The sequence below is a fragment of the Symphodus melops genome (genome assembly GCF_947650265.1).
Source record: "Symphodus melops genome assembly, chromosome: 16".
Taxonomy (NCBI): domain Eukaryota; kingdom Metazoa; phylum Chordata; class Actinopteri; order Labriformes; family Labridae; genus Symphodus; species Symphodus melops.
This window is the reverse complement of record NC_136706.1, coordinates 2,399,730-2,423,861: the sequence shown is the minus strand read 5'-3', so window position 1 is coordinate 2,423,861 and position 24,132 is coordinate 2,399,730. Positions and strand designations below refer to the sequence as shown.

The 24,132-nt window shown below is 45.9% G+C and overlaps 1 protein-coding gene across 1 annotated transcript in view; it reads right to left on the bottom strand.

The window, feature by feature from the left end:
- Positions 1–301: 301 nt before the first annotated feature.
- ap3b1a (adaptor related protein complex 3 subunit beta 1a) overlaps positions 302–24,132 on the bottom strand; it is a 39,502-nt gene continuing 15,671 nt past the window's right edge. Inside the window, exons 16-25 of the mRNA XM_079363769.1 lie at positions 23,830–24,000; positions 23,529–23,712; positions 21,315–21,468; positions 19,609–19,657; positions 18,383–18,486; positions 11,563–11,791; positions 9,097–9,181; positions 8,475–8,572; positions 6,950–7,088; positions 302–1,375 (exon numbers count right to left, since the gene is read on the bottom strand). Of these exons, the coding sequence (XP_079219895.1) occupies positions 1,222–1,375; positions 6,950–7,088; positions 8,475–8,572; positions 9,097–9,181; positions 11,563–11,791; positions 18,383–18,486; positions 19,609–19,657; positions 21,315–21,468; positions 23,529–23,712; positions 23,830–24,000 (1,367 nt within the window). The 3' untranslated portion in view covers positions 302–1,221. The remainder of the gene's footprint in view (positions 1,376–6,949; positions 7,089–8,474; positions 8,573–9,096; positions 9,182–11,562; positions 11,792–18,382; positions 18,487–19,608; positions 19,658–21,314; positions 21,469–23,528; positions 23,713–23,829; positions 24,001–24,132) is intronic.

Genomic DNA, 24,132 nt, shown 5'->3' with positions numbered 1-24,132 from the left:
TTTCCAGCTGTTGGGGTTTTGTTGATTTCAGTATCCACTCGACAGTTTCCTGCAGGATTCTTGTATTTATTGTTTCTGAAGCATATTAGTGAGGAATGATGGCAACCAAAGATTACTGGGATTGGCTTGTTTGATCAGTTTGATGGAAACATTGTGGAAGAGGAGGAACACGAGTACACAGTGCTAAACCTCATCATGACTGCGTTTCAGTTTGAGCCACGTGCGGCCGAATCTCCTGAAATCACAGCAACGAGAAATAAAACAGACAAAGTGTCATCGCTGCGAAGGTAAAAAGAGAAAACCATATCTGTTATAATAAATTCACTTTTTATTGTTCAGCATAAAGCGATACAGCTAAAAAGACCTTGTTGATTTGAATCTAACGTATACGTTTGGTTTTCTACACAACATTATTTTCTCTTGTAGAAGGCACTTAACGAGACGGGACAGGACGGGACGGGACGGGGGGGGGGGGGGGGGGGGGGGGTGAAGGCTGGAATGTAAAACTACAGCAGGAAGAGAGACGAGAAGAAATGGGGAGGAGCGATGATCTTTATGTTCGGGAGCTCTCGTAGGTCGGGGCAAAGATTCAGATGAAATGATGATGTGTATCTCTGATACACAACTGCTGTAGGTGTATTCAGTTTATTATTTGTTTTCATTTAGTTTATATTTATAAGATAAAACGAGCGTTTCACTGACCTGTTGTTATTCTGGACGAGGAAGCATTCAGTCCCAAAATCTCCTCTTAATTAGAAATATTTTCCTCAAGTGTTTGATTGACGGCTGATATTATAATAATTTTTTCTCTGCATAATATCTTGAAATCAAACAGAGGTCTGTCCCTGGTTTCCTGTGTTCGGGGGGGACAGACTGAGGTGAATTTATGATTCGTTGGTGTCATGTTGAATGTGACTGAGGGAAGTTTTTGGCACATCATTTTAAACGTTCTTGTCACGTCTATCATCCTTTCTGTGTTTTAAATTGGGGGAGAAACATTTGGTAAAAGTCCACAGAGTGATTTTCTCTCGCTCAGGACAATCAATGTGAAAAATCAGTGATTGGAAAAAGAAGAAACGCTACATGAGTGTTTTCAGTGACGTGTTTTTGTCCTCGACGACAGAAATAAAGTCTGTGACACCTTTAAGTAAATGCTGCTCCCCTTTACCTTTACGAGTGGAGGAAGGGAGGAGGAGGAGGAGGTGTGGGGGGGGGGGGGGTCTATGCCTGGGCGAGAGCTTGTTTGAGGTCTCGGAGCAACATGGACGCCATGACGCTTTTGTCTGTGTTGATGGTGAGGAGGGCGCTGGACGACTCCTTCAGCTCAAGCGTCACCAGGACCAGAGCGCTGCTGCTGACCGTCCGCCCGGCGAACCTGCGAGGAAGAGAAGAAGAGAAAACGTGAGACATCTCCCAGGCGCCCGCGTCTCATGCAGCGAGTCTTCGAGTGAGAGTCTGTGTAAGGACATGACCTCATGTAATCCACCATGTTTAGTTTCACTTTTAACCTTGAATTGAAAAAAAGGGTGAAAAAGAACAGAAAATCTAAGTACGACCCCTCAGCCCACACCTCAGACTTATCGTAAAACTTTCTCACATGTCCTCCTCATAACATAAATCCTCCTGTTGGAAAAGCCCTCGCACCTTGTAATTACTCTTAATGAGAGAGTGAGACAAAGAAGGAAGGCGATGTGACAGGAAACAAGCCGAGCAGAGGAACAGACAGTCTATTATCCCGCTGACTAAAGAGCCATTAGTGCTGGGACACGCCCCCCATGCCAGTCAAACAGAGATCAGCCCGTTTTGATGGACTCTGGGTGTCTATGAGGGTGTGGGAGCCTCTGGATGCCCCCGTCCCACCCCGCTCCCTCAGGACCATCCGGAGAATTCACAGTCCACCGTCTCCTTGGAAACCGTCCCTGCAGACTTGGGGGCCAAATCTGGGCACACATGGTCCCCATTGAGAGTGCTAACAAGAGGCAGACAGGGGCTGTGACCCAGCGTGACCCTCTTTGAGGGGCGACGGAGCCAAACCGAGCCCCTTCTGCATCTCTCAGCCTCACGTGGTTAACTCCCCGCCATCTGCCTCCATTTAGCACGACATCGCCGCGACAAAGACCCCCCGTGGCAGCCCGCTTAGGCCTGACAAACAGCCCACAAAGAGCCCCACTTAGGCCTGACTAAAGCCAGTGAAGAGCCCCCGCAGGACGGCCTCTGGACTGGAGATGTCACAGAGCCGCGGCGACGGCGTGCAGGAGCGACCGACACGTCCAGCAATTAGCACGCACACGTTAAAGACGGGGCGCTGGTGTGTCTGGGTGCGTCTCAGGGGAGCTGCTAAATTACCATCAACAGAGGAGAGGGAGTTTATCAGCGAGCTCTCAGGGAGGAGAGAGAGAGAGAGAGAGAGAGTCCTCCTCACTGTTAATTAAAATATTAGCCACTTCAGCAGGAAACGCAGGACATTCAAGAAAACACCAACCTCCCCGCACGCCTCTCACTTCTGGAATTATTCAGGGTGCGTTCATCGTCATTACCAACGTAGGAATCCAGGACGCTCCCTCCGTCATTATCCATTACAGATATTATCATCGACTTTCAAATGGACAACAAACAACAACAAGACCTGAAACATGTTCGGATCAATACAAAAAAACTGAGATTAAATAAACTGCTGCTTGATTTAAGGATATGTGGAATAGATCAGCTTGCTTTGTGTAGATTTCTCTGATTTAAAGAGAGAGATATTCTTATTAGTTTGTAGAAGAGCTGCTGCAGAAGATCTTCGAGGCTATGCAACGAAAGAGAATTAATAAAATAATCTTTTATCTACAGGTAAAATAATCCTCAGGTAGGTTAGAACAAACTCATTCACACCTACTGTACAGCCGCCTGAAAAAACACGGAAGTAACCTTTAAAACCAACCTGCCAAAAACAGAGGATTTCAATGTTTGATCAAAGCAGAACCAGAATCTGAACCAGGTATGTTTAACACGCTAATCGTCTGTCCACTCCCCCCCCACAGCAGCCCGAGGTGTCTCTGTGCTCCCTGTGGCTTTGCTAATGGATTTAGGATATAAATCTATCATTTACTCAGCCAGTTAACACCACCCTGAGGCTGCTTTCATCCCGTCTCAGGAGACGCTGCTGCTGCTGCAGGCTTTTGTTCAAACACAGAAAACAGGAGCATGTTTTGAATATTGTGGCCTCCGTCGGCCTCACGCCCAGACCTGACTCAACACCAGTTCATTTTTTAAAGGGTCGTAGGAGAAGAAGATTAAAGGACAAGCAGGTCCTTAAACGGGTCATTGGTATTCTCCTGTGCTCTTCGCATACCGGGCTAAACACTGGATTAATTGCAGCGTATGGAATGAAAAGCAAAGCATAACCCCTGGACTTAGAGCGGGAGGATTGGCATCGATCGGCGTGGCTGCGGCTATGCATCGCTCTCCAATTATCTGTGATTCTCCTCAGTGTGGAGAGCCTGTGTGTGCCATCTGCCTCCCCCCTCCACCCTGCCACTGTGAACACAAAGCGGGCTTCACCTTTACATTCAAGCTCACGCAGAGGAGAGGAGGATGCTCCTGTGAACCTGCAGCCAAGTACATGAAGCGTCTGAAACCTAAAGCCTTTAAAGGCTGCAGGCATCATGCATTAATGGATCAACGTTAGGAGTCTCTCTAAGCATGCTGGGAAATCTGTAAGAACTGTAAGAACTCCTGCAGTAGACTTAGGATTTTAGGATTTTGCTTGTGAGTGTGGAGGTGCTGCCGATCACGTTTTACAGCAGCCCGACTTACAGAAATGACTAATGCTAACTAGCGTTAGCTGAGATTCTAATAATAAAAATGGATGACCAACGGCCCGAAACAAACTGACGCAGCAGATCATAAACGACCACAGTGGACAATTAGCTGACGATGAAGGTCGAGGAAGATGCTAACACAGGGTGCAAACAGGTTTCCCCTCCTGTTACGTAATAACTGAAGCCCATTTACAGCAGCTCATATGTCAGAGATGGATAAGCTAATGTCTGATACTTTATACAAATACAAAGCTCCTGTGAGAAACTTTAAGTTTGTGTTGACTTTGGCGCCCCCCTCTGGACAAAGCACTAAATCTTTCCTTTAAGCAGACAGTCGTGAATAGTGAATAATGAAAAACCTCATCCTGCTGTTTCTTTTTTCAACAGTTTAAATTATCTCTCCTGCTGCTGAAAATGTAAAAGAGGTTCATCACTTTACAATATTACATTCAGTCTGTTTTATAACGAGCTGAAAACTCCTTAGAGGAGCTTCCAAATCACATTTCAGGAAGTTGGGAACCCTGTCTGCTGTTCTCATGTCTTATAGTTAATGTGCAATGTGTGTAATAAACATGTATGATTGTCTTTGTTGTTATCTCAGTAAAGCTGAGGCCAAAGCGTGGTGGCTGCTGCTCCACATTATTACTCCATCTTTTGGGGCAGGTGGACAAGTGGACGAGTGTCCTTCAGCGGAGTGGTCAGTGAGGCCAGACGAGACCCTGCGAGCGGGCTCAGACCAGGCAGATGGCCACAGCTATTAGCCCCAATTAGAACCAGGAACCTTCCTTGCATCTCTAAAGCTGGAGCATACGGAGGAACCGCAGCGCCGCACTCCTCGTGAGGTTTAAAGGGGAAACATGTGAAGAGGAAGAATAAAGTGAGAACTGAGCTAAACATGCAAACATTACAGCAGGTAGAGCCATCTGCACGCTTAAGCAATCAATAACACCGAGACCAGACGTTTAATTAGTCAGCTTATAAATGATAGGCAATTACGTTTTAAAGAGGAACAAGGATTCAACTTCACAGGGGAAAAAAAAGCTAAATTCAGAGAAATGTCATTAAATCAAAGAGTGAGTGTAAAGAGAAAGAATAGCTTATAAATCAACCACTTCAGTTTTTCCTCTGTTGTTGTTGAAAATTAGTCTCTAAGCAGACAGATTGGCAATGCATGCAAAATTTGATCAAATTTGCTTTCAAACGGACTGAAAAATAGAGCACATTTATTCTATTCCGCCTGTTTAGACATAAACAAGAACAGCGTTTTCTACATTTGCTTTCCTGCTTGATTTATTGCCATCCTCCTTTCCAGCAATCAATTTATTGTGTTTCAGTGGCGTCTCCTCCTCCCCCCCTCCCCGCCCCCTCCCTTCCTCTGCTCGAGCTCCACGCCTGTTTGAGAAAAGCAGTGCTGCACCCTGCTGGTAAACGCAGGCAGTGCAGGGATGCAGCTGGAAGAAGGCAGGCTGTTGCTTTTTGTGTCGACAGACTCGAGATGAATCCAGTCTGAAGCACAGGGAGAGACTTCTGTGAGCTGGATCATTGGCAGCTTTGAGTACCAGCTTTTATTTCTACACTCAACTTTAACTGTCACTCCTCCTGGGGGAGATCGGGGGGGGGGGGGGCCTTAAACAATCGAGAGCTGCAACAACCTGTGTCTTCTCCTCTTCCAGCAGTAAATTAATCTGAACAGTCATTTTTATCTCTAAAGACTTCTTGACATTTCCCACTTAGACTCCCTGAAGTTTGAATGTTAAAAAAAATCAGCCAATGAAATAATAGCGAGCTGCAGCTCTTAGTAATGTTACTGGTGCAGCAGGTTCAGGTTAAAGGTGACGAACATCGAGTCAGTCTCAGAGAACAGGAAGTGAAGTCTGGACATGAGGAGATTCCTTCATTAGTCGACAGATGTCGTAAACAAATGAAAAAACAAAAAGAGAATAAAATCCTAACTGGAGCTGCAATGACTTATGAGCTCTTGATCTTGTTTGGCCAATTAGCAACAGCAACGGCCTGCTGTCCCCTCGATACATTAATATTTGTAAAAAAAATCATGCTCATCACAGACAGTGATCAAACTCCCGACCATCCAGGTGAGGGATGACCAACTCCACCACTGAGCCACTGACCGACGGTCCAAAAAGTACAGTCATAAAATATACAACCATTTTTTTCTTTATTTGCCTTCATTAAAAATGACTGAAATGATTCATGTTGTAGTTATATTTTCACATATTTACTCTATCAACTCATGATGCACCTCTAACTGTGACAAAAGCTTCGGACATGAGTAGCTGTGCAGTCACAGAGCTGAGAGGACAGATCCGAGACCAAGCTGGACATCATGAGGACACCAACAGACAACATTAAAAATGGGGAGGGTCATCACAGATATAAGGGGGGGGGGTCTTCCTCCGCAGCCGTCGCAGCAGCAGAGACAGATTGATGGCGTGGAATCGGTTATTCTGAATGAAGTGAAGGCTTATTGGATGCAGGCCTCTCTCACTGGCTCACATTGATTTCCACTCACTCTCTCCGCTCTCGGTGCCCTTGTGCTGCTCCGACTGTCCCTCACTGATCCGCCGTCTCCTCCATTTTCCCTCTGCCGCGTCATAAACCCCAACGCAGCGCAGACCGCCGGGAGGAACCTCCCCGCAGAGACGCGGAGCCAGAAACACGGGGCGACGCCACGAAAGACGCACGAGACAGAGGCCACGAGGAGGAGGAGGACGACGGTGTGTGTGTGTGTGTGTGTGTGTGTGTGTGTGTGTGTGGGTTGCAGGGATAAAGGGAAAGAGGGACAGAGCAGGAAACAGAGGGAGAGAGGGAGGTGTAATTATCTATCAGGTGTTCGGGTGTGCGTGACAGAGGAGGAAGCTCATTAGCACACTCTGTGTACACCAATTACACAGGCAGGCTTCTCAGGGCATTCCCCTGTGTGTGTGTGTGTGTGTGTGTGTGTGTGTGTGTGTGTGTGTGTGTGTGTGTGTGTGTGTGTGGACTCCATGACACCTGAAATACTATCTATAAATACAGTAATAGTCTCACTCTTGACTCTCCGTACTCTAAAGAAACAGGAGGAAAATATAAATCTTGGTGTTCGGAGTCATTGAGAAGAAAAGCTGAGCTGTGGACGTTTTCACCTGTGGAAGTTGTTCTGACTGGATGAAACCACCCCGACGTTGGCTGCAGACAGGACGTGCTTGTTGATGGCCTGACTGGAGGAGTTTGCTGTTGCCATGGTGATGGTTGCAGAGGTCTCGTTCATGCCCAGGAGCTTACCTGAGAGAAGAACATGCACATGTTTTTTTTTTTTTTTTTTTTAGGGCATCACGTCAGGACCGACACAAACAGAAGCTTCATCGGTTCAAACATTTGAATTCATATTAAACATAATCACAGACATCTGATGTCTCTACTGATCCTGCTGTACACGGAGTCACCGCCAACACTGACTGAATAAGAGGACTGAATGGATTCAACAACAACAATCAAAGCTGAACAATAAAAAGGATTCTTCTTTCTGATTCTTAAATAAAGGAAATCGATTTTAAATGGTCAGTTTATGTGCTCTCAGTAATGAGCAGGACACCGACAGAAAGGAAGGAGGTAAATATGCAAACGTGAGGCAGGAATAAAAAGAGGTCTTAAAGGCAAATATAATGAAAACCTGTGAACTGGAAGAATGAAATCACTCCACTCCATCTGTTGAAAAAAGAGCCAATTTGCAACGGGAGGAAAACAAGTTCAATCCTTTGTGTCTGATTCAGAGGAGCTCCAGAACACGGAGCATGAAGAGGAGCTCAAGCAGCATTAAGGACACTTCAGAGCACGCTAATCTCCCGTCAGTGTAAAGCCTCCACAGGTGTGTGTGTTTGTGCAGGAGGCATTTACATGACAAGGGGAAGGAGATGTTTAAACATGCCGAGTCTCTCTGTCACCTTTATCCAATCCACGTTGATAAAATGTGTTTCAGAAGGTTGGAACTCGAACTGCTTTTATTCATTTAATCTCCTTTAAAAAAAAAAAAAACAGTGTGGTGATATTTTTCGGTTTTATTTTGGTCGTCAATAAATCCCAGAAAAGATCAGAAACAAGGGCGCCTGTGGCCCTGTGGTTAGTGCGTACGGACCTGGTCTGAATCTGACCAGTGGTTTCTTTCCTCACAGCGTTCCTCTCTCTCTCTCTCTCCGTCTGAATAAACGGCAAAAAATGAACCTCAAGACTTGGAAAATTAACAATAAAGACGGAACTATTTTCTCATGTTTTCTGGTTTCTTCAGGCCGGGCTAAAAATGAATCTGCCAGCGGCCTCACTGCCTCCAAACAAAGTCCTGACTGAGCATGTGGTGTTTATACACACGCACAAAACTCCGGCTGAGCGACACGTGTGAAAGCAAACGGAGGAACTCTTCATCTTTACTCCGAGTACAGCTTCTGTAAAGACTCACCCCGAGCGAGCCGCCGGGAGTGAGGACGAGCTTTCTATGACGCAGCCGGCGTGATGTTCTCTGCATGTCGTTTGGTTAAACACCTGTCATGACTGTGTTATATACATCTCAGTGTGGGATCTCTGCAGTGACCTTTTGTTGTAATGGTGCATATTCCTACACACAAGTCAAAGACACTTTTCTTGAGTTTTTCTGTTCCGAGCGTGCGCGTCTCTCACCCTGCTCTTTGCAGAAGTCTGGTTCGCTCAGGCTGCTCGGCATCAACAGCTCTCCCACAGCCGGCTGGATGGACACACTGAACTGGTTCTCCTTCGTGCTGAGGGATAAAGACACAACAAGGAAACATGAAGAAGTCATCAGGACTCTACAGCTGTGATCAGGAACACCTTCAGTCCCAGACTCCGGGCCCATGTTTGTGTTTGTGCACTTCGTGTACGAAACGTTCCTCTTCTGATCGCCTTGGAAACTGCGCTCAGTGAATGGCATTTTAGGCCCCCATTGATTCCCCCATCCTGAACAGATTTTCTGATCAGGGTATTGAACCAATGGCGTTGAAGCGGGCTGATTTGGGCCGGGGGCTGATTACTGGAGGAATAATTGTTATCTGAGGGAAGCAGGGATCAATCCTGGCTGATGTCTCACCTGGGAGCGCCGCTACAGAGAGCCGGGCAGGAAAAAGGAGGATTAACAAAGAGCAAATGAGAAGAAGGGGAAAAAAAGAGGAAGAAAATAAGGGAAGAGGAAGAAGCAGGTGTGAGGATGCACGTGGAGAAAAAGATGTCCCAGCAAAGAAATAAAAAGACGGCTGACTCGATGTGAGTGCGTGTCAGCTTCTCTTACCACAACTGGAAGTTGGCTGCTTGCGTGGAGTCGTTGAAGTCAATACCCATGGAAACCGTCACCGAGGCCTCTTGCTCCAGCCGCTCTGTGAGAGAGAGGGGGGGGGGGGGGGGAGAGGAAAAGTGAGTGACAAGGGCACAGTGAGCAGCGTGAGGAAGGATGGAGCAAAGGGAGAAGAGAGGAGGGGAGGGGGGCAGCAGAGTGGAACAGACAGGCATCCACACCACTTGTGTTTTCTACTTGGCAAAGCAAGGCCACCGTGTGTGAGAAATCTATCCTTCAATCTCATCCCTCCACACACACACACACACACACACACACACACACACACACACACACACACACACACACACACACACACACACACACACACACACACACACACACACACACACACACACACACACACACACACACACACACACACACACACACACACACACACACACACACACACACACACACACACACACACACACACACACACCTCTAGCCTCGGGGAAAGAGAAAAAAAAACAGATGAAGGACTAGCATACTTCCAAAACAAAAGGCTTGTCAAAGAGGACATCAGCATCTCGAGAGAGACGGGGTGAGGGAGCAACAAGAGCAAGACAGGGAGGGAAGTCAAGTCAGAAAATGCTGAAGTGGAAGAGAAGGGGGGCGTGGGGGGGAGGGGGGGGTTGTTTAAGGATGAGAGGAGCACAGACAGACGTCCTCCTGTGCGTCTCTCTCCATGGAGCCGTGAGCAGGTTTTACAGTATAACTCTTTTCACAGACAGGAGAAGAGACTCCAGAGGAAAACCTCCAAAAACAGAGCCATCATCTCCAGCCGATCCGAGCTGTGTGTGTGTGTGTGTGTGTGTGTGTGTGTGTGTGTGTGTGTGTGTGTGTGTGTGTGTGTGTGTGTGTGTGTGTGTGTGCGAGACTGGGACAACAGTCGCAGAGTCAATATCAATGTACAAAGACGTGATGACGGCTGAGCTTAGTTACATGGCGTCATCATCAAATCTAAACACAGACACCAGAAAGGCCCCGTGTGCACAAAGCGTTTTTGTTTGTTTGTTTTTTTAAATTTATTCTCAGCAAGAAAAAAAATAAAGGAAATCTCAAATGTTGAAACTTTTCTCTGGGGAATAACTTAAACCCCCTTAAACATCTTGAGTGGTTCTTCATTACAAACTTTTCTCACGTTGATGAGCGCTAACATTAACTGAGTGGTTTGGTAACACACTCCTGTTTTGTGTTATCTCTTAAAAAGCACAAATAAAAAAACAAATAAACAAAAACAGAAGTCCAGAAAGCTTTGTCTGTTTTCATCCTCTGCAGCTTCTCCAAACCGGCTCACCGTGGCCGGGCTCCATCGATCCATATTACCCACTGTTTGGCTGCTTCAGTTCCTTCAATGCCCGATCAATCCCCTGCAATTGACAGCTTCAACATGCTCGGACGCACACGCCGCCTCTGTGAATGTATGCGAGTGTGTGCGCCGCGTGCACGACCAAGAAAATCTTGGGAAGGCGGCGCTCTCCGCCTCGTGCTAAAGCGACCACAGGAGAAGGAATATGGAGATGGTCTGATGGATACTAATGAACGGGGATTAGCTGGACTCATATGGGCTGTTTTCATGTCGGGGGAGAAGGAGACGGGGCGATCGACTGGACTGATGGCGAGCAGGCTTAAAGGTTTCAGACATAATGATCATCTGATATCTGTGGGAGAAAACAAAACTATTAAAGGGAGAGCTGCAGAGGCAGCACAAAGCCGCCGCACAGATTGGAAGAAATGTGTTCGACGTCGCAGAGGTCGACGCGCTGAACATTTTCTGTGACTGCTTTCTAAATCTGCAAGATGTAATATCAGCAGGGTGACATTACACTAGTAATTAAACTATCATTAAACCACATGTTCTCTTCAGGTGTCAATAGAGGTTTGACATTGAAAGAGTAAAGGTGATGTGATTCTCCAGACCATGTATAGAAATATCCAAAGTGGGAAGGAATTTATGGCACCTGTTGAACTGTATATAATGGCTCCACACTGATCATTAAATGGTCTATCTTTCAGCCTGCACAGAGTCTCAGTGTTGTCTGTTAGATCAGAACCACGGCTGTGATATGATGCGTTAATATTATCCAGTCTGTTGATAGATTCAGCTTTAGGGACATTTATATTATTCAACCCATCATTGGGATAGTTATTTATATTTCACATTAAATGTTCCAGGAACAGCCGAGGAAGGGTTTTCCCTGTTGGTCGTATTTTTGTCAAAAATGGACGGGACATTTTGGATATACTCGGTGAATTTATCCATGGAGAAGTTTAGGCCTCCAGATATCTCCTGAAAAACTCCTGATATTTGCACCCACACACTCTGACTGCTTTGAGGAGCACATGTGCTCTGGACAACATGTGGAGCAGAGTGTAATGTAAATGTGAGAACGGCTTCAGTGGGAGGATTTGACTCACCGATGGTGTTGAAGCAGTGGATACTGAGGCTGCCCGGACTTCGCTCTCCTATGTGAATCTCCTCCAGGCAGTGGTCCGAGCCGTTGGTCAGTATGACCTGCACAGACACCATGCTGGGCTCGTACAAACAGGGCTGTCTGGGGAAATGGTACTTGGCTGACAGGCCTTTTCCCGTCATGTGATGAAGCAGCTCGTAGGTCTTCACGGGGCAGAAAGACGGAGTGGTGAGCTGGAAGGACAAAGAAGGACAAGAGGAGAAATAAACCTGATTTTTAATGCTTGTTTTGTACATATAATTTTATTTTTTTGGGGATTATCAGAGAAATAAACTGCAGCGTGGACTTGATTGAGCTAGAAAAACACAAAGCAGTGCCGGGAACAAAAGCCTGAGAGCAGAGGCGGAGAAGACAGATGAGAGGAACAGTCCATGCGAGCATAAAGCTTTGTGCGACAACACGACATCCAGGGACGCCTCGTACATTACCGCTCAAACGCGTCCACGCGGGACCACAGATTAATACAAGAATCTCCATAAACCTATATAAATCCAATTCAGCGGGACCAATCAGCAGGAAGGAACGCAGCACTTGTGAGTGGAGTGGGACCAAAGGGTTGGCTGATAACTCCCCACCAACCCTCCTTTCATTAACTCTGTAGGGTAAAGAGGAGCCCATTTAAGAAATGTCCTCAATCAGCCCAGTTAGAGGGAAATGGGCTGGATGCTCCGCTGAACCAGGCTGAATAAAAACAACCTCTAATGAATGGAAAACACAAGTGCCTGCATGGGCCAAAACCTGCCGCTCGCAGGCCTCATAAAAGAAGCTTTTACCTTTTCACAGGCAGGAAATTGTATTAGCTTTAAGAGATATGGAAAAGAAATGGGAGGGGGAGGAGGTTCCTCCTACGAATGATCATGTCCTGACTTGGTTGAATGTCATTCACACTCGATGACTTCCTGTCTCTCACGTCAGGTGGAAAATAAAAGGGGGGAAGCTGAATGTAAAATTAGCTGCAACCTCGTTCAGGAAGATAAAAACTAATCAGTCAGTGTTCGTCAAAGTGTTTGAGACTTTTGGACGCCTCGTTTTCTGTCATTGTTTATAGTACCTCAAACAACTACAGCTTTTTTATAGCTAACGCTAGCGATATATTTTTAACCCAGAGCTTCTACGAGGGATCAACAGAGAGCCGGCTGACCAAACGTCAGGGTTCAAAACGAGTACGGGGGGGGAAGAAAGGCCGACACACACTCTGACTCCAGCTGCAGGTTTTAAAACATTACAGAGCTGGTTCACAGTGGACTTGGAGCGGTGTTTAGTGATGCTGCTGGAGGCTTAGACTTGATACACCGGTCCGTCTCTCTATCTGTCTGTCTGTATCAGTCATGTCAGCAAATCATTGACTAATACAGTGAGTATGTCTTCAATAAAAACATTTTCTCTGACATGAAAAAGTCGAATACAATTAAAAGTTAGCAACATCATAAAGGAGACAACTGCACATATTTATTTTCCTGCCTTTTTTCTCCACCACTTTATTTTTCCCATTTCCTCTTTAAACCTCTGTTAGTGTTCAGGCATCTTTTCACTTCAATGACAAATAGATTTATTCAAATACTTTTACAGATACAACATATAAGAAAGGCCAATAATGTTGTCTCACATTGTCATCTTAACGGAGTTGTTCTTTTTGTTGTTATTCAGCGATATTTAAACTGAAATGGATTTGTTTCCAAAAAAAAAACATTTAGCCATGAGGTGTTATAAATAAGACCATTAACATAAAGACTGTAAAATAATAATAATACTTCAGGAACATCTCTGCAGCAGATATCAACACAGCTTTAAAAAAAAAAAAAAAAAAAAAAAGAGTTCTTAGAGAAGTGTTTTTCTTTAGACTTTGTAAAAGTCAAATGTCGTCTGTCAGTCATATTGACAACACTAATGACCCATGAGGATAAATGCAGCCTCTTCACTCCCTCTGAATCACTTAGCACCTTCACTGACGAGGGAGCAGCCCTCACATGTTTCTCCAGGAAAAAAAAACTCTTACAAAAATGTAAATCTGACTTCATACAAAGACGAGAGGCAGAATGGTTCTTGTGAAGAGCATGTAAAAATAAAGACAAACAGACCCAGGGAGATAATTAAGCCAATTAGAAATGTCTGATAATGTGATGGGAGGAAACACGGCGGAGACATGATGGTACAGCCCAGAGTGTCGCGTGGTGTCACCGTGCATTGTGTTGTTGGCGTGTTCTGGAAAACGTTAACGAGGCGCTCTCCGACTTGTCTCGCGACATCGAAGGGTGAAGGATGAAGGATGCGTTTGACAAACAACAAGAGCGCCGGAGATGAGTTCAAACGTGTTGACAGCCGAGAGTGGGAGGGATTAACTGTCCCCATATCGAAGCAGCCGAATATGAAATCCATCCAGTCGTTTGTTTAGTGGTCTGAATAAATCTTAACACACAGAGGAAAACGCTCCGTTTCGAATGTTCTCAGCTTGTGACATCACAAGTTGGATTCTGGTACGAAGATCCCCTCCCCTGGTACCTCCACCCATGGACTCCACCTCCAGCTTAGAGCAACACTTTTGTGCAGGGCTGTCATTTTTAATTCGCTCTACAGAGGAGAGATATCTACCAGGAAACCTCAGGGGGCGGGGCTTATTACATTTAAAGAGACACACACACCAAAACAGAGCGTTCTGAGAGAGCTGGTTTCTACAGGCTCACAAACCTCCTCTGCTGCTTCATTCATGTTATATTTGGACCAAAGTACAGAAACACAGATGTTTCATTTAGAGCACACGGGGAGAAAAAGGTCGATAATATGTCTAATGATAATATCTCTTTAAATACACAGCTGGATTTCAAGCACATTAAATTGATTTTGTCAGTAAAAACAGGGCGAGCATATTTTGGACTTTGGGTTTTGTCACCGTCGGCTCTCGTATAAAATATTCCAGGACAATAACCTGACACAGGATAAACCTTCTGATCACAACTCCATCTTTCAGCCCCCTTGACAGAACGGCGGTCTCTCTCGTGCTTGGACCGCCCGAGCGCCTGCGGAGGAGGTCAAACAAACATTTGTCGCTGTGCCGTAACGCCGCCGCGCCCTCACAGGCGCCCGTCACGCCGCCGCCGCCGCCGTCGCCAGCCTGCAAATTTATCGGGCCACTTTTGGATGTGTCAGAGCAGTCGGTGTCGATAAAGCTCGGCCATAATGTTTGCCACCCCATCACAACAGAGATTTACCTCGGTGACAGACGCATCCTGCTTCAAGGTCCCGTCTGTCGCCTGGAGAGCGAGGAACAGAGACAGGACACGGGCTTCAAACCACTTATTATCACCAATTTGACACAGCGGACAGTTAACGCCTGACACCAGTGCCCACACAAGCGCCGCCACTCGTCCATCCGTTGTTGTCATGTTACGCAGCACAAGCCCATAACACCTCAAGTGTAAATAAGACAAGAAGAGGGATGTAACCTTGACTTCTCTTGTCAGTTCGCCTTTTTTTTTTTTTTTTTTTTTTCCTTCAGCGTGGCTTTGGCTCGCGTTCTCCGCCCTGGACATGCAGGAGGGAGGTGACACTGAGGGAGGAAGTTGATTGAGAGGCTCTATTATGCATCAACTTAAAGGAAGCTCCGGTGATGGATGACACAGGCAGCAGTCACCTTCAGAGCACCCGGACGCCACGCTCCCAGCATCCTCTCTGGCAAATGACCTGAAAATCCAGCTGACATGTTAAAAAAAAAAAAAAAAAAAAAACGAGGATGGGGGGGTGGGGGGGGGGGGGGGGGTGTTGTTACCGCGTGCAGAAAAGAAAGGGGACAATTTAGAAGAAAGTGGAGTGGGGAGCTCGGAGATGTATGAGCGTATATTGAAAATCCATTTGTGTTTTCAGACAGCAGGATTTCACTCTGCTCCACAGGAGTCGTGAGGATTAAGGTAAGGGACATGTGTTTGACTTTAGGGCCTAATTGGGCCCCTCAGTCAGAGGATGACGATTAATCGAGGGACATGAAAAAGACCTTGACTGCAAATTGAATTAAACAAATGTTACTACAGCCATCTTCAACGATACTGTAATGTCGGAGACGTCTTTCAAACACACGAGGAGACAGAGGTTACTCCATTTATGCCAATTTGTCCGTAAATTAGATTTTCTAAAATAATTAATTTGGAAATTTTTCATTTAAGGACATTAGCATTAACAAAGGAGGGTTATTCAGGAACTGCTTTGTCCTTCATCTTTGCAAGTATTGTTCATAAACGTGCGAACACCGTGTGTGTACGCACGAGCATTTAAAGGATGGAGCGCTGAGGCTAATGATCAGTTTCATTTATCGGTTAATTTGCTGATTATTTCCTTATTAGTTCATTAATTGTCTTGCCCAGTGCGTCTCAAACAGGCTCAGTCGAAACCCTAGTGGGGATTAGAGGTACTGCAGGAGGTCTTTTTTAGAAGTCGCAATCTAAGACATAACAGCAGTGTTTTCTTTAACAATGATTTGGAGAGGCAGTCTGAACATAACGAGTCCCAAACAGAAGAAGGAAACAGGAAGTTGTGTGATAAACTCTTTGTGACCGCAGAGCTCTTCTTCGTGGGTTTTCTACAGACTTGTAAGGGGGCCTCTTGTGTTTTCCTCCTGCAGCAATTAGTAATAAAGATCAAGAACAACGTGGACTTAGAGTTTAAATCCACGTAATGTGACGAGAGGAAGTCTTGGTTGTTGGTGTAGTAGCAAATGAAATTCCCCAACAGCTGCATTAAAAAAACGTTTCCCCGACTGTCTGTGGCGCCGCCGCCGCTCGTTCTGTGTGGGCATTTATTCCTATTTAAGAGGCAATCTCTGCAGTTTGAGTGGCAGCGGGAGGTTTGCAGGGCAGCGGCTGCTGTATTCGTGACGCTCGGGGTCTTTCTGCTGATTCATAATTAGACGTGAACCCAGAGCGCCCGCCGCGGGGAGGTCGGAGGGGTGAGGCGGGAGACGGGGGAAAGAGGAGGGGCAGAGCCGGCGCCCGCCTGATGGACACCAAATGAACAAATTATGATGGCCCCCTCCGGGCGTGATGGGGTCAAATGCCCCGCGCCCCGCCGCTGACAGTTCAATTTCCCCCCGATGCAGTCCCATTCGCTGGCTGCTAATTATGAATGAAAAGTTATCAGCCTCCTCCACCCCGCCGCGCACACGGACAGCGGTCGGACGAGGGCCGGGGAGGGCTGCGGGGGGATTTAAGAAGCATTTGTGAGAGATCCTAATGTCAAAATGTTATTAGAGGGAGCGGTAGCATGCAGAAAGTGAGGAGGAGGATGAGGAGACAGGAGAGGAGGTGGGTCAAAGACAGTGACCGGGGTTAATCTAAATGCCTTTGATAACCATGCAGTAATTCTCTAAAAGGGCCCGAGCGCTCAGCTGAGACAGACTCGCTGCCTCTGTGGGCAGATTGCTGAGAAATAGAAATGACACTGGGGCCAGTGTGTGTGTGTGTGTGTGTGTGTGTGTGTGTGTGTGTGTGTGCGTGCAGAGGGAGGGGCGTGTGTGAATAAAGGTGAGGTTATTTACCCTTGTCTATGAATCCCGATGCCCATCATGTATTATGCATAGAATTGACTCTAAATCAGATGTTGATGTGCAAAAAGTTCCCTGTTCTAATCTGCATTTCTATTCGCTATTACTGCACGGCCTTCACCTGAGGAGGAGGAGGAGGAGGAGAGCGACTAACAGGACTGCATAAACGCTGGCCTGAGAGCAGCTGTCAATCATGCTGAGTGACAGGCGGGCAGTAAGGCGCTGCAGAGCTTCATGCTGCACAAGGAAGTGGGATGTTTTTGAGGCTGTTCAGACGGATGTACAGTAACAGTGACATCATTCCCTGTGATCTGTTTACTCAGTTAAACAGTGAGCTCATTATCAAACTGACACGTTCTGTTTGTGTTCTTCGGTTTTCACTCTGATGAGCTGAACTGCTTTTTACACTTTTAAAAAGCGAATTCCAAAATGTGACCTATCAGCCTCGAGTACGCAGGTAATGAACTTCATGTTGAAGTCAACGTTGTGGTATCGTGACAACACTCATTTATAGCAGCTCCGAGGTTAAAGTGGATGAATAAGTCTGTGTGAATGAGACACACGCAGAGTTATCTCACATATCCCTCCTCTAATAAACACAGCAACAGCACAGAGACACAGTCTGGACATGTTCCTCCCTGAGGAGGACAAAACACACACACACACACACACACACACACACACACACACACACGCTGAGGAGAGAAAGGAGCCGTCACACTCTGAAAGGTCAACCATCAGATATACACAGCGCAGAGACACCAGGGAACCAACATCTGACAGAGAGAGATGGAAGGTGACAGAGAGGAGGAGGGAGATAAGAGAGAGAGAGAGAGAGAGAGAGAGAGAGAGAGAGAGAGAGAGAGAGAGAGAGAGAGAGAGAGAGAGAAGATGAGCGAGTGGACTCCGAGACGAGACGCAGAAATAGAGTTCAAGGGTGTGGAAGAGCCAAAGACAGCGCGGCTGAGAGAGACAGACTATAAGAGGTAGAGGAAACAGGCAGAGCGCTGGAATCGTCCTGACTGGCTATAAATATAAGACGGCAGAAAAAGGTCAAGAGTTGAGCGTCTGAGGCAGAAATGTTCCACCAGGGAGAGAGGCTCATTTCAGCTGCTCATACGCTGCTGCTGCTGCTCTGTTCTGTCAGTGTCAGACACACAGGAACAATCGACTCGCAGCGCCGAGGAAATGTCACCCTGTGTGTGCTTCTAATGCAAACACACACACACAAACTGACCTGCATGGTGGAGGAGACGCTGGAGAGAGAGAGGCCCTCCAGGTCTGACAGCAGGCTGGTAGAGATGACTGAAGACTTGGGAGCGTTCGTGGGTGCAGGAGAAACTGAAAGAGGAGAACAGATCAGCACATCAGGACACGGAGGCACAGAGCGGACTCTCAGCGAGCGACGCCGTCTCTGGTGTTTGTCGTCGTTTGGATCCAAAAATGTTCGAGGGGAATTTGCAAAGTCACGTTAACTCTCTCTCTCGTTCTCTGCTTAAACAAACAAACATGACAGCATCACTTCTTTTCTGTATGAAACGACACAAAGACAAATGATCAGAAAACATATATGAACTGGTTGAGCTGTTTAAAGGCCAATAAGAACCAGTGATTCTGGCAAACTCACATCCAGTAAATCCAGTCAGCTCGATGTTTAGTTTCAAACACACAACAGCAGATGAGATGAAACTTTGGGGTTTCAGTCCCCATGTTTCAACGCCTCTGGCTTTGTGTACGCTCCTGTTTCTATTTTTTTTAAGTACTTTTTAAAAATATTTTAATTAAAAAAATTTTTTTTGACAAATTCCTCATACATGTAAATGTCTGTATTCAGAGTCCTACAAGCGAGCGGCTCGGGTTCAAAGACGACCTGTGGCCTGATTCTTCTCTCCTCTCTCCCTGCTTACTGACTCTATCCACCGTCCGATCTCCACCATTAAAAGGCACAAAAGCCCAACAGTAAAACTTAAAGAAGAAAAACTAAAAGAAACTGTGGTCAGTTTCACTCTCAAGTGTTTCTCAGTTACCTTCAGATAAGTGAGATTAAAGGAGCAATAGAAAGACTTTTAACATTTGTGGTCTCAGGGCTGAATTGGAAACATGTCTCTTACATTGTTCATGTGGAGCCTGTGGTATAAATTACATTGTTTTAGGTTTGTAGCTGAGCTGGAGCTGCGTTCTGGCCTCCTGACAAACCATTCGTTTACCTTTATTTGCTTTTTTTTTTTAGCTGCAGAGAAACGTCGTAATCACTCGACTTTCTTTTCTAGCTGTTTCTAACTTTCTCAGTCTGGAGTTTGGCAGGTAGAAAACATTAGCTGAGGTGTTTTTGGAGAGTAATGGTGTTCAAAGGTGGGTTTGTGTGAGGAGAATTTGCGATCTGTAAAAGGAACGACGAGCTCGAACAGAATGAGCTGTGTGAAGGTAAGATCGGGAGATTTCAAGGAGACGGGGAAAACTTACAGTCATCCAGATCCAGTAAAGAAACTTCCTTCTTTGACTTCACTTCCACCTGTGAAGACGAGCAGACACATGACGTGAGGACACATGACGTGAGGACACATGACGGGCAGAAAAAAGGAAACAGGAGCTGAAAAGTGTTCAAATGTTTCAGTTTGCCTGCAGATGTCTTCGCGTCCTGATTTGATTTAATTTTGCACTGCAGTAAAAAATGTGAGGGAGCACTTGTGCAAAAACATCCGTCCTTATATGCACTGTGTGTATGATAGTGTTTATACTATGACAACTGTAGCCCTCTAACTGGCTCTTTTTTTTTTTTTTTTCTAAAATGTTTTTGATGCATTTTTTTTTTTTTTTTTTTTTACATTTTTATCTAATTTCATTTTTGCCCTGTGTGATTTTTCTTCTGATTTCTGACACTGTACATGTCTCTGTTTGTGAGATGAATGAAGGATGATCATATCTTAGAATTGACACATTGCATTTATATGCAGCGTTTTGGAAAATATCATCTAAAGAGGATTCGTGCACGCTGTCGGCTCCACAGCTGATACATGGTGAGCTTGTGTCTTCTACACTTCTGACTAATACAAAGAGCTTTTTCACCGCAGGTCACGCCTACACATTCACACTCTGATGGTAGAGGTCTCTCTGTAACGTGACCATCTGCAGTAACTCATGAAAGGACACGTCGGACATGTCGCTGCAGGAGATGGAGAGACGAATGAGCCACAGCCGGCCCGGGCCATTGTGCTGCAGAGTTCGTCTCGTCAGGCGTTCACTTGTTTAAATTACAACACCAGCTTGCAGCACGTCATGAGGCTGAATAAAACCACACCAGAACATACGAGCTCTCACGTCCCGTTTCCTGCAGCATCACACTCGTCCAGGCGGAGCAGACAGGGAGGAGTAAAACAAGACAACAGGACGGAGTGAGGAATGAGAGTGAAAACAAAACGGATCTGATGAAATCTGCAGGCGTTTGTAACGGAGACGGAGAGCGTGTTAGTAAATGGAAAACTGCATTAGAGGAAGATGCATAATTCATAGGCCATGTCCAAATGACAAACTGTATGAAATGAGAATTTCATAGTGCAGAGAAGGAGAGAGTGTAACAGGGAGAAGGTGAGGAGAACTAAAGCAAAGAAATCGTGTTGATAAGAGAGGAGCTGAATCAGAAACCTCTCTGTGGGTGAATCTCATGTTTATACTCGTCCTTCCTCTGTGATTCCTTATTATTGTGTTGCTGCTTGTCTCAATGAGTTTTCTGTCCTAGTTAAATAAAGATTCCATTAAAAGTCATTCTTAAAGTTTTATTTTTTGGTGTCAAATGTCTGAGGAGAGACAGGAAGTGTCTGAGGAGAGACAGGAAGTGTCTGAGGAGAGACAGGAAGTGTCTGAGGAGAGACAGGAAGTGTCGGGAGGAGAGACGAGGAACGACACGCAGCAAAGGGTTGAGGTTGGATTTGAACCCACAAACACGGCGATGAGCACAACGACCTGCGTACAGGGCGAGGCTATCGAGGAAAAATAACGAATGGGATCATACAAAACGAGCTCTAAGTTACTTTCTATATAAAATGTAATTTACACATCTGAAAAGGAGAGAGAAGAAAAATCACACTGCCAAATTAAATGAGATAAAAATATAAAAATATGCATCAACAATAGTTTAATAAAGGGGCCGGTAACAGGGCTGAAGTTGCTACCTTGGGTTTGGACTTGGCATCACTCTTCTTCTTCTGAGGCGGGGCAGAGTCCGAGTCCGAGTCGTCTTCAGAGTCCGACTCTGAGCTGGACGAAGCTTCAGCGGACGAGCTGCTGGCCTGGGCCACGGGTCCGTTCCCGTTTTCATCGGAGTCACTGAAAGACAAAAAACAGCGGGCTGGGAGAAGCTTCCAGCACAAGTCTCACATATTATACATCATCAGACGTAAAGAGCTCTAAAGCCTCTCAGAGGAGTCATCGAACAGACCAACAACAAGATGTCGGATTATTTCTGTAAGTCATGGAAGAGCTGCACAGCTGTTATTTTTTTATGTTTTTACATTTTCCATTGATCCGTTCTAGACTCTCCTCGCTCTACAATGAAAGGCACAAAAAGTCTCACAAAATAAATCTTTACATTTACCACCAGTCAAAGAGAAGGAAGCACTTTCTCATGTTTCATATGAAGTGAACGCTTCGGCTCGGCCCGGCCCGGTCAAAGCAACGCCAATCAATCTGTTTTCAGTGTTTGTAGATTAATTCAACGTTGCATTCAGTCAAAACGAGATTTCTCCCATCTTTCCCCTCTCTCCTCCACTCGCTCTGTCCCTCTTCAATTTGTCCTGATAATGAGTGTTTACTCCGCCTGCCTGGGATTTTACGCTGTTAAATTAATGAGGGGAATTGTGACGGTAACTGGCTTTTTAACTTGGGCGATGATGAAAAGCCAGTATTAATTTGGCCTACAGATTTCATTTGCTGCGAACAGGAAAAAGTGATATAAATCACTGTGGGCCTGATTAGGCCCTGCCTGAAATGACTGGGCCATAATGAGGGCATTATGCTGTGTTTGTTGTGGAAGCACTGGGGTGAGCTGCTCTAATTACTGTGTGTGTGTGAGTGTGTGTGTGTGTGTGCCTGTTTGTGTGTGTTTGAGCACTGGGGTGAGTTGCTCTAATTATTCTCTCTAATGGAGAGAACAGGGTCAGCAGGCGGCCTGTCACACACACAACTCAGGTACGTTCTGTGTGTGTGTGTGTGTGTGTGTGTGTGTGAGCCAATGAAGTAGAGTGCATAAGAAACTAAATGTGCCGGTGTGTTAGAGGAGTGTGTGTGTGTGTGTGTGTGTGTGTGTGTGAGCATATTCAGTAGTAATGACTCAAATCTCATTCATTGGTAACACCAGGCTGCTAAATGACCAATCAAAAGTCATTATCCATTAGCCATGTAAATGTGGGTTACGCTACAGGAGGAAAATTCTCCTTGATTAGATTGTTAATGGGACTCGCACTAACGATATTCCAGCAGCTCAGCCAGCGTGTGTGAGTGTGTCAGAGAGACAGAGAAGGTGTGTTTACAGTACAGTCATGGTGACCTCACTCAGGCAGAGCTCTTTGCTTTCTTTGGTCAGGACAATAAAACAATGTTCCTTGTTTTCTGTTTGATACGCTTTGTTTTCACGTTGCACTTTTCCCAAGAGGCCCAGAATTTGTAAACAAAACCACGTGTGCGCAAAGATCCAAGAACAATCATTGGACGGAAAAAAAGGTCTGGGGCGGAAAGTCAACAATCATGGAGGTACTGAGTGACGCGCTCGTCGTCCTGCTGCTGATTCGGTTCATACAGTCATCAACGTTTGGAGAGGGTTTTGAAACAACGTCGGTTTGATGATCTTTAACGAGGAAGAACGCAGCGATGGAGAGCTCGGCATGCTAACAGTTAGCCTTTAGTGCAGAAGACGGAGCTGGACATCGAGTCCGGTCACTTTCTCATCTCAAAAGAACCGTACCAGGGTTCGACTGGAAGCGAACCGAGATCGATGGTTTGTTTTCACACCTGCCCAAAACATCTGCACCAGGGTTCGAGTTTGATTCAAGAGAAGGAAACAAGGTCGGTGTGAATACACCTTCAGAGGATCTCACGTCAAGGTGCTGATAAGCTAACTATCGTCGACCGACAGTGAGTCATGTGACTCTGAACTCCTGGACGGATGCATATCTTGGTTTTTTCTTCGTGTTTATTAAACGTGTACTTTTTCCCTTCTGTTGCTCCGTTTCCTCTGATAACCTCGGTCGTCATGAAGAGGATCAGAACAGCTGAAGAAGCCAACAGATGGGTCTTTGAGCTTATTGAATGAATCTGCAGCTTCTCCCAAACACACACACACCTGCCTCATGAACCGAGCGTGACACACACACACACACAGGTCACTGTACCTGTCAGCAGCAGGGGGCTTGCTCTTCTTCTGTGGTGCCTTCTTGATCTTCTTCTTGATCTTCTTCTTCTGTTCTGAATCCGACGCGCTGGAGCTCTTTTCCGATCCACTCGAGCTCTGTCCAGAATCACTGGAGGTCTTATCCGACTCCTCGCTGCTTTCGTCCTCGCTCTCGCTGCCCGACTCTGAGCACAAACAAAGGATGGAAGCCAACTGAAGCCTGATTGGTTGAACTCCTGATATGCAACCTTTAATAAATCATCACCCAACAGTGAAAAGATTTGGTTGTTAGCATAACAAACCTTCACTGCTGCTGCTGCTGCTGCTGCTGCTGTCCTCACTCCCGCTGCTTCTCTCCGATCCTTCCTCGTCTTTCTCCTCTTCGTCGTCCGAGTAGAACTTATCATCAGATTTGGTTTTCTTGGCTTTCCCGACCGTCGGTGCCCACTCTTTGATCTGGTGAAAGAGAAATCATCATCAACACCTCGTCTTCTAAAAATTCACAGACAGTAAAAACCATGTCATGCTGTTTGATGACCTCTTCATCACTTCATGAAGCGACAAACTAACCAAAACAACTCTTAATCTTCTGCTGTTATTTGTGT